The following is a 17,338-nucleotide window of genomic DNA, read 5'->3' as shown; positions in this document are numbered from 1 at the left end:
CACAAAAATATTATTGTTAGAATAAATGGGCAAAAAAAAAAAAAAAGAGGAAACGATGGAGGATTAAAAAAAAATTATAATATAAAGTTATGTCTGTGTACATAAATACAAATATGATTGATGCGGAGGCCTTGCCATCCGAGACACGTTTTACGCTGTGATGAAATATTATAGAAACAAATTGGCTTTGCAACCAAACACCACCCCCCCTAGTGCGGTGCCAAGAGTTTCTATAAAGGAAAAATAAAAAGAAAATATAAAAAGGATGATAAATTTCTAAGTTCAACCGAGTCAAAACTGTTTCAAATGTTCTCAATGCCAGATGTGCACAATAGCAATTAAGCAAATTCAGCTGTTTCTCCAAACTCCATGCTCATGATTATCTGAAAATGTGGATTTGGACTAATGGAACTACTGTGAGGAGTCCACCACTTGCTGGTCGTCGTCATCCGTTCCGAAATATCGGTCTCCAAATTCACCCATGCCCGGTATGACACGGAAATCTTTATTTAGACCAATCTCAATCTCAGAAGTCACAATCTTTATTCTTGGGAAGCTTTTGCAGACCACATGTACGCCCTGAGGTGCCTGGTGAGATCAATGATAAAGCATTACTAGGAATGACTCTAAGCATTGTCATGGGAAAGAAAATTTGTTTGAAGGTAATAGGCATTACAACAACCAGAAGCACTTCTGGAAAAAGTCAACTTACTGATATGAGATTGAGAAATATAATGTTGGACTCTGGTACGCCCTTCCTTACAAGTAAAGAGATAGCTTGAACAGCCGAATTCCCTGAATAAATAGTTATAAGCTCTTATATAACTGTTCTTATCCTCGGTAACAATCAAACCTTGCATTGTCTAAGGATTCGTTTGGATTTGCAATTTCAAAACGTGTAATTTAAAAACAACAATTTTAAAATGTTCAATTTGAAAACCTGGTATAAAAACACAGAGATTTGGTAAAATCGCAGTTTAACCTTCAAAATTATGTTTTTAAAAACACACTCATTTACCTGCAATTTGAAATGCAAATTTTTCTATATTTACAAATCGCAATATTTTAAAAAACGCTCTTAAACGATATATTTTCTGCGATTTGATTTAAAATACATTTTTTGGTTGCAAAATCACAATCCCAATCCCAACGCACTCGAAAGCAAGCTCATATTGTTTAAGGTGTATGTGACCAAAATGGGATGGGAATGGAAAATAGTGATGTCCTACATGAGCATGAAACTATACAGAGTCCCCTTCTAAAAGAACCAATAGCAACTCAAAAAGGATAGTGGTTTTTATCTGAGAACAACGAACCTGTCCCTAGGATAGGATCCAACAATAACACATGCCTTTCTGAGATGTCTGTTGGCAATTTTTCATAGATTAGCTGCCCAGTAATTGAAGCATAAAAAAAAGTTAGAACCAAGGAAATGAAACACATGCACACACAGACACAGATAGAGAGGCACAAACCTGCTGACCGTTATCACCTTCTCTATGAATAAGAATCTTCCCAATCTTGATACCTTTACAACATGCTCGCAAAGCATTCTCCATACTCTCACCACTGGCATCAGTTAGGAAAATGCTTAACATCCAACAATGACAATGGAAATGGGGTTCAAAATTTGCAAGGATGTCAGGTACACCATGTGTAGAGGACATAATGGTTTTAGAAAAAGATAATTCTGAAGCCAAATGATTCAATTATCATTAATGTACGAAATTTTGACAATTTGATACTTCTACTTTCAGAGCAGGCAGCTAAAAGATCATAAGTTATATTCTTAAATTAAAGACGTCAAATAAAAAATTAACTTTTAGAAAGAAAAAAAAATGCTAATATACACTTGTGCTTTGAGCATTTGGACAAAGGTTTGTACCTCCTGATAACAGAGACACCGCATAACCTCTTACAGAAATCCACACCAGTATACACAGACCCTGCATTTACAGAAGGGACAATGTCGTAAAAGCAACACATCATGAAGAAAAAAACATAAAACTGACTACTCATTAAAATAGTAATAGCTACGTTGCCATTTCTCAGCATCACGAAGAAAAAAGATATAGCTTGTGAGCTACCACTGTTAAATCACCACTTGTCCTACTAATAAAAAAAAAATCACCACTTGTCCTACTTATCAAAAAAAAAAAATCACGACGTCCTAAGAACTTAAGCTGATAGGAAGAAGTAAATTTAATCATTTAATCAATACTTTAACACTCTCCTTTATGTGTGCTTAAACTCCCTTTCAATAGATGAAGCCCAACATGTGGAATATTTAATTGAAATGAGAGATAAATGAAAGAGATAAAGTTTGAAATCAAGACCTCTGCTCTCATACCATGTTAGAATATATTATCAGAGATTTGATTTCAGCATTAATTATAATCAAATCAGAATTGAATACATTCAATTATGATTTAATTTGATCTTTCATACCTTTTTGTATTCTCTCTACATCCCTACAAATAGGGATCATTTGTATTGTAAATTTATCAAGAGAAATAAGAGTATAATATAAGCCTTTGGGCTTTATCCTGTGAATATAGGTCATAGACTGAACCACGTAAAATCTTGTCTTTATTTTATTATTCTGCACTTTATCTTTAATTTTTTTTTTAAGTTTATGTTTTCTTTCATGATATCAGAACTATAAGCTAACGCTAGTTGTTCGATCCTAAATTTCTGTAATACGTTCACCCACATATACAAGTATGGGGCATAATTTTCAATATCTGGCATGTAAGACCTGAAGTTTCTTTTAATAGCATAAAAAGAAAAGCGGGAATTGCTTGATTGACATCTCTCAATAATACAAGTTGTACCAAGAAAAACATTAATGGAGATATCATGGAAAATATGAAAGCTGCGATTTCCCTATAAGATGCTTCAAAACGTGTAACCAATATTGATCATCTGACTTGTACAGTAACTAAAATAGACGAACAAACAATTTTAACGTAACCAGAGCGCCAACAAGCACACATCGTTTGCATCATAATTAACTACTGAAAAAGAAAAGCATTTTCACTTCACACTAAAGCATATAATATTCACATGATAACATCCAACAACTTTCTTCAGCTGATAGTTTTCAGGTGAATGGAATCAATAACATATTGAGTTCCCATATAAACTAAAACCAACATCAATATTTCAAAAACCCACAAAAGTACATTAACACCAGCTTACCAGTTGGAGTAATCACTTGCTTTTCGGTAAAAGGAAGATGTCCAAGCCCATGTTCAACAACCTGGTCAAGATGCAGGAATCTTGATGAGTAACAAAAATAATTGAAGAATCCAAGTAAAGAAAACATCAAATGACCCATTGGCTCAAAGGAACACAAACCCACCAAACGGATTAAACGATCAGCATAGAAAACAAAGTCATGCTTCGTTGTTTGAGAATCACGTATGAGGGTATGCATACCCCGTATCTGCATGAGACCAATAATAATTATTAGACTCAAAGAACCATGCTATATTAACCCTTATAATCACATAAACTTTGAAGCTCCAGTAAAATTACATCACTGAACATAGTTTAAAAGGTTAATAAGTAGGAAGCAATGGATACCTGAAAAGTTGACTGAATGACATATAAATTAGGGTATATTTTACAGAGATCATGCTGACCAAGCTTCGTACGAATATGTTGTACAATCAAATCAATGGCTACATGATTATCTCCCCCGCGGGGAATAATGATATCAGCGTACTTCTTTGTTGGAAGGATAAAGTCATCAAAAGCAGGCTTCACAAATTTGGAGTACTGCATCAAAACAGATGTGTATCAACATAATGCAAATAGAAATGCAACATACACACTCAGAAAATTAGCAAGAAAATGTAAAGTCATTCATCCAACTTCATATAAATGGAGATCAAATCAAAAGAGAACTTAGCATCCATAAACAAACAAAGAAAAACATATACGTAAATATTATATAACAAAACAAGGTAGCAAACCCTATTGCACCTTCCCTTGAAAATATATATATATATATATATATAGTCCCTCCCCTGAAATCTATAAAGGCATGAAGTACAAAAAGATGAATAAAATAGTATAATCTAGTAAATTCAAGAGCTTAAACCCAACACCTATCTTTTTTTTTGTTTTCTGATAAGTGATTTACAAAAAGGAGAGCATCCAAGTACACAGGTATAGGAAAACCCCTAGAGAATTACTACAAAAAAAAAAAAAAACCAACACCTATCTCTAATAATCCACTTCTAAGTTTATTGATTTTGTTTATATAAGTAAACAAAATATCATTAAAAGCGCAAAAGGCACAACTTGGGAGTATAAACAAGAAACACATAGCTAGAAAGAGAAAACAAGTTGAGAAAATCATGAAAAAACTAAGCAAATTAAAATCTAAGGAAGTTGTCGAGATAATGAGTTTCGAAGAAGAAGGATTTTAGTTCTACCACAGTCCTCTCGCGATCTTCAAAACATCTATCATTTATTTCCCTCCAAAGACACCACAAAAAGCAGGCCGAAATCTAATCTTGGACCCATCATTCACCTCAAACTTGGTATAACCATAAAAACTCCCCCCAACCCCTCCTGATATTTTTCCATAACCCCACCCCATACAATCCATGAACCTCATTAGAACACCACCTACCCCTGAGTTACCGCCCACCACATTTCGTGTCCACTACGATTCTCCATAAGGACTCTCTCATGCACACAGCGCCAAAGCCGCTTTCCCAAAAGAGCACGGTTGAATAAAAGCAAGTTTCAGACCCCCAACTCTCCATCGGGAATCGGGGAACAAACCTTGAACCAACTAAATTTGAACTCAGTTTTGGACCCCAATAATAAATCCTGTTATAGCTTTTCTATGCAATTGGCAACACCTGCAGGAAGGGGAAAGGGAGACATAAAATATGTAGGCAAACTGAAGAGCGTACTTTTAATTAAAGTAAATCCTACCACCCTTAGACAAATACATCATTTTCCAACCCACACGATGCTTAATCTTCTCAATAACACAGTCCCAAATCAACTTGGCCTTAAAAGGAGCACCCAACGGAAGGCCAAGATATTTTAAAGGAAAATAAGACACTCCACAACCAAGAATACTAGCCAACCCATCAACATTATGGACATTACCCACAGGAACCAAATTTGATTTGGCCAGATAAACTTTCAAACCGAATATAGCTTCAAAGCATAAGAATAAGGCACACAAACAACGAATGTGATCTGGGTTAGCCCCACAAAAAATCTAAGTGCCATCTACAAACAAAAGATGGGAGATATGAAGCATATCAAAGTTCCTAGACCCCACAGAAAAGTCTGAAAGAAAGCCCGCATCAACAGTAGCAGGAATCATTTTACTTTAGAGCCTCCATAACAATGACAAAGAACAGGGGAGATAGAGGATCAACCTAACTCAGACCACGGGAGTTGCTAAAGAAACTGAAGGGGGAACCATTCACCAAGACGAAAAATCTTAAATCACATCCCAATACACTTGGAAGAAAGCCATAGTAAAACCATCATGGCCCCGCACCTTATCACTATTCATACCTTTCACAACCTCCAACCCCTCAGATTCCTCATATTGTCTCTCTACCAATTGCCAATTGGGCTCCTCAGCAATAGAATCGAAAACGAGGCCATCCAGGTTGGGCCGCCAACTAAAATGTTCGGAAAACAATTGGATATAGAAAAGCACAACGTGTTCCTTGATGTCATAATGATCAAATGACATTGATCCATTAACCAACAGTGACTCGATGGATTTCTCCAATTCGAGTTAGCCGCTCAATGGAAAAATTTTGTGCACTTGTACCCCTCCCTTAGACAAATGGCCCTTGACTTTTGCCTCCAACAAGGTTACCCTCTCCAACTCACTAATAACTATGTCTTTCCTCTGTTTCTCTTCATCATATAACATTGTCTCCTCCTACAAACCATCAAGAACACTTCACTCCTTCAAGAGATTCTTTTCCTGGTTCTCCACATTGCCAAGCACTTGTTAGTTCCAGAATTTTAGGTCAGCTTTCAATGCCTTACGTTTGTGAGCCAAAACAAAGCATGGGGAGCCTTGGAAATGAAAGGAAGACCAACACTGTTAAATATATATATATATATATCATTGCGTTGCAAGGCTGCAGCATGAAGTGAACTCAAGCCTAATGGTTCCACCAGTGCAGCAAGCTTAAAACCAATAACAGATTAACAAATTATGGTTAAGGTCTTTATGCCAGTGTAATTGATAAATTGAAAAGTTACTAACCTGATCAAGTACTGCACCAATATCCCTACCCTTTTCACCAGTATCACGCCTTATCCTCCTTGCTAGACGAACATCAGCATCTGCACTGAAAATTTTACAATGTGAAGTAACAGTCCAACTTAGTAACACAATGAAATGTCAGCAAATACAATCTTAACTACATATAGCAAGAAATTATTTTATTTTTTAAAAAAAAAAATCATTCTTTTGACGGAAATATCAACAATTGTGTCAACAATACGCAAGAAAATAGCATCTGAAGGAACCAAAGCAACAGAACCATTGTAGCACATACACATCAGGCAAATTCTGGTGACATCTAAGTTCTTAAATTTCCAAGACCATGATGGTTGAATCATGTAAACGTACCTTATGTTGTTTAGAAGAATCAATACATTTCATTCACAAGAAGTGCAAGTTCCAAGCAACTAAACACTTTGTCAGGTACGCTTATGAGTTCAAATGCACTAGTTCAGGTAACAAACTGTAAGTTATAGGACTCAAAACACATGCTGAACTGGCAGTAATGGAAATCTAACTAGGCCCAATTTTCTCATATAAAGAACCCCATATAGGACAAGAAAAAAAATATAAAAAGTCAAATGCTAGGTGCTAGGCGCCAGGCTAGAGATGCAACTAGCTTCATAGAACCACAATTTATTGGAACTACAGATCAGAAACATTCCTCATAGATAACTTCTAATCACCAATAATTAAAATGCTAAAGAACTGTAAATGCAAATTATAAAAAATAATACTACACTCTATTTTACAAAATACAAAATTCTAATAAATCTGATAAGCCTAAGATATACAGTATAACATCTAAATTCTAAAAACGAAAAATAAAAATAGAGGACCTGTATCAACAAATATCTTCATATTCATCAAATCTCTGACACGTGGATCATGGAAAATGAGTATGCCTTCCAAAAGTATAACATCTGATGGGTTTACCTGCCAATGGCATTATAACAAGTATCTTCATATGCAGTGTCAAATATATTAATGTCATGGAACTCTTGGAAAGAAAAGAACCAAAAACCAAAATTGCAATGCAAGAAGTTATCACTCCCAAGATCTCTGCAATACTCTTTCTACAAAAAAGGAAGGGGGGGGGGGGGGGGGAGAGCTGGAATGATGTCTATTGGAGCCCACAGTTATGAAAACTGTACCCTTCTTGCTGGAGACACATTGTTTTTGTAACTCTTGAAATCATAGTTTGGAATATCTACTGCTTGCTGATGCCTCAACGTTTCCATAACACATAACAGTTTTTCGGTGTCAAACGCATCTGACCATAAAGGTAATTTTGCATTAAGAAGAATCAATTCAACTGGCACAAATTGAACTAAACAGCAAGCACCAGAAAAGAACAATAAACACCATGCTTATGTTTATCAAGGCCACAAACTGAATAAATTAGATGTGCCTTACTACCCTTTTTTTTAGGTAAGTAGTGCCTTACTACTACCTTACTAATGAACTATTTACATGATTTTTCCAGGCAGCGATAAATCCTATAACTACTGGATGCTACAGGAATTGACATTACTAGTAAATGGTATCCCTTTGATAAATCTATAACACAATAACTAGAAGCTACTCGTAATCTACTTGAAGCATTTCCAAAAATTCATATCTTTAATGGGAAGATATATGATAAACTTGGTTAATAACTAAGTAGAAGCAAAGGGTTAACAATGCTTATTTCAGTGAATAACACGGGGGAAATTCTATAAACAAATCCTATAACTACTGGATGGTACAGGAATTGACATTACTAGTAAATGGTATCCCTTTGATAAATCTATAACACAATAACTAGAAGCTACTCGTAATCTACTTGAAGCATTTCAAAAAAATTCATTTCTTTACTGGGAAGATATATGATAAACTTGGTTAATAACTAAGTAGAAGCAAAGGGTTAACAATGCTTATTTCAGTGAATAACACGGGAGAAATTCTATAAATGTCATTGTCTCAATGATATTCTTCAGATTTTAGTTCCAGAATTGCCCTTACCAGGATGGTCAAAATTGTAGTCATGTACTAGGCTAAGTTCCTCCTCGGTCAAATTATGATAAAAGGAATCCTGCAGTAAGAAAAACTAGTATGAATCTATTTTTCACTATCAAATACAAAAGAAAGAAAAAGAAAAAGGATCAAACCATCCAGAAACTGCAAAATAGATTATCAAAGAAATTATTAGAAGATCCCAACCAAATTTAAAGGAGCAGAAACAGCACAGGAATGTGACCCTTGCATACACTTGATGTTTATCAATTTTTTCTTTTCTAAATATTTCATTATTTTAAGTCAAAAGACATTTGACATTAGAATAAACTTCTCTATTCAACTTTATAAAAGCATTTGAATCAAAAGACGTCACCTGGTTAACTTGTACAACACGTTGATCATGAAGCTGCTGGATAATCAAATCACAAACTGTTGTCTTACCAGATGCCGCTCCCCCAGCAACCCCTGCCACAAAATACATTAGAAAAATGATATTTTGGATGAAGATGAAGAACAAATGAAAATATGCTTAGTTCCATATTGCCATGCATAAAAGTATTACAAAACAGTGGGCATACCAACAGCGTAGATCAATTGTTGAAAGTAAAAGTAATGCTGTAGAATCAAAGGCCTGTACATACTCGGAACTCACTAACTCTTTTACTGGGCTCTGCTATAATTGATTTAGACTGAACAGATATAAGTCACAACATTCTAGATTCAGAAATAGATGCATAAAACAGTAATTGCATTTCTAGCTTTAACTACTGGCTACAATCACTCAAGTTTCATTTTCACGCAAGTTTCTAGTTAGAGACAGGTAAGAGGATTGCCAATGGTAAAACCATCAATCTTCACCTGTGTATGTTGGATTCTTCCAAATGCATATCAAACCAGACATACCAATCAGTGTCCCTTTCTATCTATCTACTTCATTTTACAGGCACCCTTTTCTGTACTTCAAGTATGATAGGGTGGAACCACCTTTTGCTGATTTTCAAAATAATAAAATAAATTTGCACATATTTCCACAACAACAACACTTACCAATGACAAAAGGCTGTTTATGCAAATTTTCAGTCGCAGATGTTGTTGGTAGTTCCATCTCCTTAATGCTTTGCTCCAGAGAATCCATGTGAAATCCAGAAAAATGAACCCCTGAGGAGGCCTCTATTAAATCCGCAACTGATTTAGAACCCATGGGCAGAGACCTGCACATGAATAAGAACAAAGCACAAAGGAAATCATAAGTGGAGAAAACATCAATAGAAAATTTCAGAATACATACAAACTTAAAGTGTTCTGCTATCCTCTGAAAGTAAAGATTGCCAAATGTATAATTTCTGCATAATTCACATGCAAGTAGGTACTTTATGCAGTTAACTTATGCAAAAGGACCCATTTTAACTCTTTTAGATTATAGATACAAAGCAATCAAACCAATCACAGGGTAAAAGGTCAAGGTGTGAGTGTGATCTATGTCTAAAACTCCTGGGATGTCAGAAAATGAAAGGCATGCTTAGGACCTAAGTATAGAATTTGACTATGAGATGTAAGCAAACAAAAATAGTCCAAATCCTGACTAATATGGTCTAAACCGGCAACTAAAAAGACCAGAAATAGCAAGAAAGCATAACACATAAAACCAATTATAATTATTAACAATTCTTACTTTTCTCACATATGTGAACATATTGATATTTACCACAATGTTCATATACTCTAAAAGCTTAGTAAGATCAGGTTTGGTTTTGGTCAAGCCACCCCATGCCTCAATACATGCCCTAGACAACCGACAGCCCAATTTTGATCTTTTAGTACAAGCCCACTTACACTCAGAACCCACCGTCCGCTTTCCCTTCTCCATGCACCCAAAAGGCTGCCCACCCAGTTTATGAGCAGGACCAGGAGTACTGCAAGCTCCTGGATGGCATATGCAAAATCTGTCCTCAGATACAGATTGTGCAAGCTTTATATAAGAAACTAAAGGCCATATGTAATTACCTGCGTGGGCTAACTAGGTTGTTATACCTTTTCCAAACTTTTCCCCTTTATTCCTACTATAGAGATGCTAAAGCTTTTCTCTATCTTTATTCATAGAATAAAAGGAATCATTCCTGCTCGCTATTCTAGCTATCTTTCACTAGTTGAAGCAAACAACAACACGTTTCGAAATCCGCTTATCATATTCAATTAAACTACCCGCTTATCACCATCTCAAATAAGACTTTTCATTCCGTGTACCACAAGGACCAATTTCCCAAATAATTGAATGTGTCCTTTCCCAAATAATTGAATGTCCACTCAGCATCCTCACTAAACATCCGAAATAGCATTGAATACGGCACGATCACCGCCAAGCCAGCAGTATCACGACACCTTAAAGCAACTCAAGAAACCTCAACTACGACTTGTTTCATCATTGTGCATTTACGCTCCCAATGCAACACATCCATACGTATATTATATATACAACATCAATACACAAACAAATTAACTGATCTCCATCACCAACCTCTGAAACATACAATCAAACCACATTCCTGGCAATATCATATTTTAGATCGAATTAAAACCGCATAACAACCTTAAATCACACAGCTCACTTCACAAAAATCATAAAATCAAAGTCCAAGATTTACTCAAATCAATCAATGCAATAAATTATCATCAGACATATATTAACCAAACACAAAAAAACAAAAACAAAAACAAATCAAATGCAGATTATCAACTATACCTGAAGACAAATTGGAAGAGCGAATTCTAGAGAGAGAGAGAGAGAGAGAGAAAGAGAGGTTTGGAGGCAATTCCTTTTTGGGCGCGTTGTAAAAGAAATTTACAATTACGTAGGTCTCAGAAGGAGACATTGGGTCGGGGTATTTATAGTGGATCCTGGGGGAGGTGATGGGGACCTTGCACCAAGTCCGTGTTTAGGAATTATGGGCCTGAAGTTTGGCCGAAATTACGATGGGAGCCATTTCTGTGGGTAATTTTAAATGTCATTTTTGCATCTTTAAAAGTGACGTTATAAAAAATTTAATAATAATTTATTACAAATTTAATGGTAATTTTAAAAATAATAATTTATTATAAATTTAATATTAAATTTTTTTAAAATTACATCATTTTTTAAGGACGAGAGACACAAAGACCGCGAAAAGTTACTCGGGCGAGAGATCTGTCCGTGTGGTGGAGCAGTAAAAAAGGTCATCCAATTATATATATATCGGTGGGGTCCAGTGGGGTCCGGGTGATTGTGATTTAGATTATTTCAGATTGAGTTTCCAACTTGGCAATGAATCGGAAGTGGGGTCCACCTCTTTTCTTTTCCTATTCCAATTAAGAAGTTGGGTTAGATTTAAAATGGAGATTATGGAATATTGATTTTATAGTTTTCTTTTTTTAATCTTCTTATCGTGTAACATTATATATTACACGAGTAATGTTACATATCACTTATTTGTCCTCTTTTTATTCCCTCAAAATTAATGTGATTCTTAAAATTACCATTAAATTTTGATCTAATGGTGATTTTAAAAGCCACATCAATTTTGGGGACAAAAGGAAGATAAGAGGATGATAAGTAGCATTACTCGTATTGGCAATACCATTACCACCTCAACCTTTTTTTAAAATATATATATATACTACCACCTCAACCTAGTAGGACAGTAATAAGATAATAGTGTATTATATAACATTATTTTTTTTTCTTATTAATATTAGCATAAGAGTAATGTTATTTATCATATTCATTTTATATCAGCTGACATTACGTATTTTTAGTAACTTCTCATGTCAGTCTTTTTTTTTTAAAAAAAAAAATCAACTTAAAACACAACATATCAATTGATGCGACAAAAATATGATAAATGAATATAAATAATAGCATTACTCTTTACATAAAATTGGTCATTTTTTTCCCTTTCTTCCATGGATCCAACTAGGTAATGAATTAATATTTTTATTTCATTTCTTATAGTGCTTTTGACCATGTAATTTTGTGGCACAAACGTGCATTTTTAAAGAAAATCACATAAAGTGTTATTTGGGTATTTATTTGAAAAAATAAAAATTGTGGTTTGAAAACTTAGAATACTTCACCCATGAAACTGCAGTAAAAGTGCATAGCAGTAAAAGCAAGACGTGTAGGCGGATCGACTCATCAATTTTCTATTGAAATAGGATCTTAAGAAGAGCAACCATGATTTAAAGACGTAACCATTATTTTACTAAATATTTAACTGCATTTTTAAAATTTGTGTTTTTATTAATTCTGTTTTGAAATCACTATTCTTTTAAGAAATATTATACATATAGCTCTTTTATAATTTTAACACGTGTCAATACGTAGTTAGAGCCAATAGCGGTAAACCTTTTAACAACCTCAAATTATAAACCGACACATATCAAAAGTTGAAAAGAAACTATAAATAATTGTATGTCTAACATTTTTTTTTTTTTTTCAACCATGCTTTTAAAAATTTACTAAAAACGTCAAATCAAACATACACTTAAATACAATTCAAGTGATACAAATATTATGGAGATAATAAGTGGATAATAACAATATATACGACACTTTTTTTTGTTGTTATTATGGAGTCATAAGTTTTTATGGACAGGGGTCAAATGGCAAAAAAAAATAAATTTAGTAGGGCCAAATAAGCTAAATTTTTATTTTTACTTTATATTTTTTAATTTTTTAGATTTTTTTTTTCCACCTAATAATTTTATTTTTTTTTAGAAAATTGGGTGGGGGGGGGGGGGGAGGGGCTGGCATCAATATTTTAATTTTTGAAATAATAATAACTCTCTATATTTCCAAGGGATTCAATGGTGAATTATTTAATTTAAAAAATTCCATTAAAAATTCGTATTAGCATTGATAATTAGTTTGAAAATTTTGGGAATAACAATTTGTTAATTTATAAATAATAAATTTCTTTACCTCTGGATGATTCGACAATCAATCTCTATTCTTGTTATGTCAATTATTAATAAGCATCAATTACTATTTTTATTTATTATTATTATTATAAATGTGAAACTCATTAATCATCATTGATTCATTTGATGTCTCGATGAAGATTAATTTAAAAAGAATTTCAAATAAATGCAATACATTATTTTCTAATAAAAAGCATTCACTAATTAGAGTTTTTAAAAATACAACTATCTTATGTGGCAGAGAATTATAGGATAATTATAATTTATTTTTTTTCTAAAAGCTTGTAATTTCTTACCACATAAAATAATTTTATTTTTAATTATGTGAAAAATAAAGAGAAAATCATATCATGAAGCCTGAAAAATAAAAGAAGAAATAAAAAATGTAAGAGAAATTACCATTACCTTCTGATGTCGGGCTCGTGCGGAATATGACGATGGCGTAATTTGCATGATTGGTTAGTGGGTGGGCCACGAGATTATCTGTTAGATCCGTAAGATGCTTGATTACATGGTGGGACCCGTGGCTGTTGGCTTTGATCGCCACAGCTGGCCATTTTGAGATCAAGGCTATAGAGCCATTTTGCCACATGAAAGTAATGGCGTAATTTGCATGATTGGTTGCCGCACCGCCCTAGCTGTCTGTTGTAGCGGCCGTATGGTTATTTCAGAATGAGGTGGTTACACAATCATCTATTCATCTTTCTTCTTCCTTGAGTGTGAGACGAGTAGTGATAGGCAGGGGCAACACAGCTGACCCATGCCCGTCACTTTTCATTTAAAAATAATTTTTCTAATCAAAACAAGTTCTGATTAAAAAAATTATTTTTTTATTATAAAAGTCTGTTGGGGGACGGTAAAACGTCCCCCATTTATCAATGCTCGGGTGAGACTATATGGCCATCTAATCTTCTTCTTTTTTTTTTCTTCTTATATATATTTTGTAAATAATAAGTTTGTTTCTACCTTACACTTGTTTTGTCAAAATATTATTACAATAAAATGTGAAAAAGTTTTATGACTTGTGTTAATATTATCACTTATTCAAGTAATCCACTAAGACTAAAGCCGAGTCGTGTTTGAACTAATCAGCATAGTTGCTACACATTTTTTTTTTTCTATTCGAGAAAATCGAACACATTAAACTCTCCTCAGCCACCAAAATCAATTGTTGGTCGGGATGCCACAAGTCCCAACCCACCAAAAACTCCATTGCCATTGTCGGCCAAGATACCGCACATCCCGACACACTAGGATCTCCACCACCATTGTCAATCAAGATGCCACACATCCCAACTCTCCAAAATCTCTATTGCCATTACCGGTCGGGATTCCACACATCCTGGTCCGCTAGGATCGTTGTCTCTTTCAACTAGAAGACATGGATTTGGAATCCAACAACTACATATGCCTTAGGTAAAAATTGACCGAATAATTTTACTCTTAAGTAAAGTTGGAATTACAATCGTTTGCAAAAGTTATTCTGATTTTTGTCATTGGGGTATTTTTATTTAGAGAACATTGTGTGGTAAGTTTTGACTTATATTAATATGGAATTTCTACTTGATGAATATCGCTCTAGGTGCTTTAAGTTCCATTATTGAAGATTTTTAAGGTTCAATTTTTGCTATTGATCATTTTTTTTTTTTATATTTATCAAATTATGGAGTTATCTAGTGAATGATAATTGTGGAGTTATATTACAAGCTTCAAATTCTATTATTGGGGATTCTCAAATTATGAAGTTAGTTTATAAAAGGCTTTTAATTATTGGGAAAAGTCCTCAACTCTTCAATATTGAGCGTATAATTTTAGCTTTCATGGATGCTAAGCTAGACCTACGACACTAAAGACGCAACCTAGCTTGTCCCGGCACCTACACAAAGACCTTGCACCGAGCATGACCCAACAAAGAATAATGGTTCAACAAGTTCACCAACAACAACAATTCAACAAGTATCGAGCCACATGCTCGGAGGCTAAGACCTAAGCTACGTGCCAAGCACCCCAAATCTCTCATTCCCCACTAGCAACTAATGGCTGACGCTTCACCCTCAATATTGAAGTTCAGAAGCAACCCCGATTGCAATTAAACACAAGATTCCAAACGTCCAACCAGCTAGGCAGGTCAACCATGGAAATGGAGGCTACTAATGTGGATATAAATTACCACGAGCTCACTCAATCACCCCACTAGATGGAAACTAACAAGAGGGATACAAGTCTGCCATGTGATAAGCATATGGGGGCCATCTCTAAAATGCCTTTCATAAAAAGAGGACACCACCTCAAATATTGTATATTCTCTCTCTCTCAATCTCTCTATTTGATTTTATTTTTTCAAATACCCTCATGACTTAAGCATTAGAGGTAGAGATGGACAAATTATCCGTCTACTGCATATTGAACTAAATCGAACCGCCATCTACCGCTTATCGACTCTACCGAATAATTTCGGTTCAGTACTCAGTATAAAATTTTGTTTCGAAAGCCGGTTCGGTAACCGAACCGAATTGCCTTTTATTTCGACTAATTAACCAAATTGACATAAAACGAAGCGACGTCATTTTAGTAAGAACGAAACGTTTGATATATATATATATATATTCTATTTAAAAAAAATCAAAACGATGTCGTTTCATTACCCATGTTAAACAAATGTTAATTAATTTAACTGACTTAACCGACCGCATATTAACCGACTTAATCAACTTATCTGACCGCCTATTAACCGCTTAACCGACTTAACCGAAATAAATTCATCAATTGCATTTCGACAAAAGTCGGTTAACTGGCCAAATTAACCACCTACCGAACCGATACCCACTCCTAATTAGAGGCTCTCTAATCTCCCAATTATCGATGATTTTCCAATAACCTTTCTCCTTATTTTGTAAGAGCCTCGTCATTGGTCCTATCGTTTGAAATGCTGCACCCACAAAAACAAACACGAACCATGAATAGTAGGGGTGGGTCAAATAGAATTGAATTTTGGATAAGTTTTTAACTAGAACTGAAATCATTAAAATTGAGACATATATCTCATAACAAGATACAAGTAATACATATCACATGCTTCAAGAATCAAATTTCAATTAAAACTAAATCCAAGCTGACTTGACTTTGCCCTTTTTGACCCAAGCCAACACTAATGTTTTGGCTGTCATAGATATTTGTTTTTTTTTTTTTTTTTTTTTTGGGTGTGTTTGGTAAAACTTTGTGTATAGATTTGTTTTTTTTTTTAAATAATAATAATAATAATAAGTGATTAATGTAATATAAAGTAAAATGAAGTTTCGAACTTTTTGTAAGAAAAAATGAAAAATGTTGTTAAAAAGTAATTGATATGATATAAAAAAATGAAAAAAAAAAAATTGTTAACAAAAAATGATTAATGTGACATAAAAAGTGAAATATTTTTTTAAAAAAAAATTAAGGAGTTTGCCAAACAAATCTAGCTTGGCTTTTTGAAAAACATGACCCAACTTGATCCTATTGGGCATGTACTCGGAGAGAGTTTGGCGATATGAAGGATGTGAGATCCTTCCTTTTTTCTCCCTTTGTTTTTTTACAGCACTTAGGCTAAATTCATTTCTAATAGATTGACATTTTTTTATTACAATGATTGTGTGTACGTCCTTGTCTATCCTTGTCTAGCCATGTTCTTAAGAAGATAAGCTCTAATCACAATAAGTGAAATAGAGATAGTTTAGGTTAGAGATAAGATATATTGTCACTCCAAGACATAATTTTGTATCATTGTTATCCACGTGACAACTTTTACTTTTACTTTATTTCATTTTTTTAGGAAAAAAAAAAAAAAAAAAAAAAAAAAAAAAAAAAAAAACCTATAGCTAGCTAAGGGATCACCTTGCCACATGGGCAATGTGGTTCAAAATTGTGTCTTGGGACGACAAAACATCATATATCTTTATGTTATGGTTAATATTTTGTTTTGTTGCATTTAATGATGTACATAATGTTTATATCATTTTAAAATTTTAAGAGTAATACTATTCAGACTGTTATAATAATGTTTTATAACTTGATGACGTAGTTGTAAAAAATTAATTATTGGATCAATATTTATATAAAAAA

General features: G+C 33.9%; 1 protein-coding gene across 1 annotated transcript; it reads right to left on the bottom strand.

Moving 5' to 3' along the window:
* Positions 1–58: 58 nt before the first annotated feature.
* Positions 59–11,137, bottom strand: LOC133874848 (uridine kinase-like protein 3). The gene is made up of 15 exons (XM_062312733.1): positions 11,028–11,137; positions 9,335–9,498; positions 8,661–8,752; positions 8,294–8,363; positions 7,444–7,562; positions 7,129–7,225; positions 6,269–6,348; positions 3,589–3,783; positions 3,365–3,448; positions 3,202–3,262; positions 1,886–1,946; positions 1,476–1,569; positions 1,317–1,389; positions 713–795; positions 59–588 (listed from the first exon to the last, which is right to left on the bottom strand). Exons 2-15 carry the CDS (start codon positions 9,486–9,488, stop codon positions 412–414), a joined length of 1,440 nt encoding a protein of 479 aa, XP_062168717.1. The 5' UTR covers positions 9,489–9,498; positions 11,028–11,137; the 3' UTR covers positions 59–411.
* Between the last annotated feature and the right edge of the window lie 6,201 nt (positions 11,138–17,338).

This window comes from Alnus glutinosa, chromosome 8, assembly GCF_958979055.1.
Source record: "Alnus glutinosa chromosome 8, dhAlnGlut1.1, whole genome shotgun sequence".
NCBI classification, from domain to species: Eukaryota; Viridiplantae; Streptophyta; class Magnoliopsida; order Fagales; family Betulaceae; genus Alnus; species Alnus glutinosa.
This window is presented reverse-complemented; position numbering and strand designations above follow the sequence as displayed.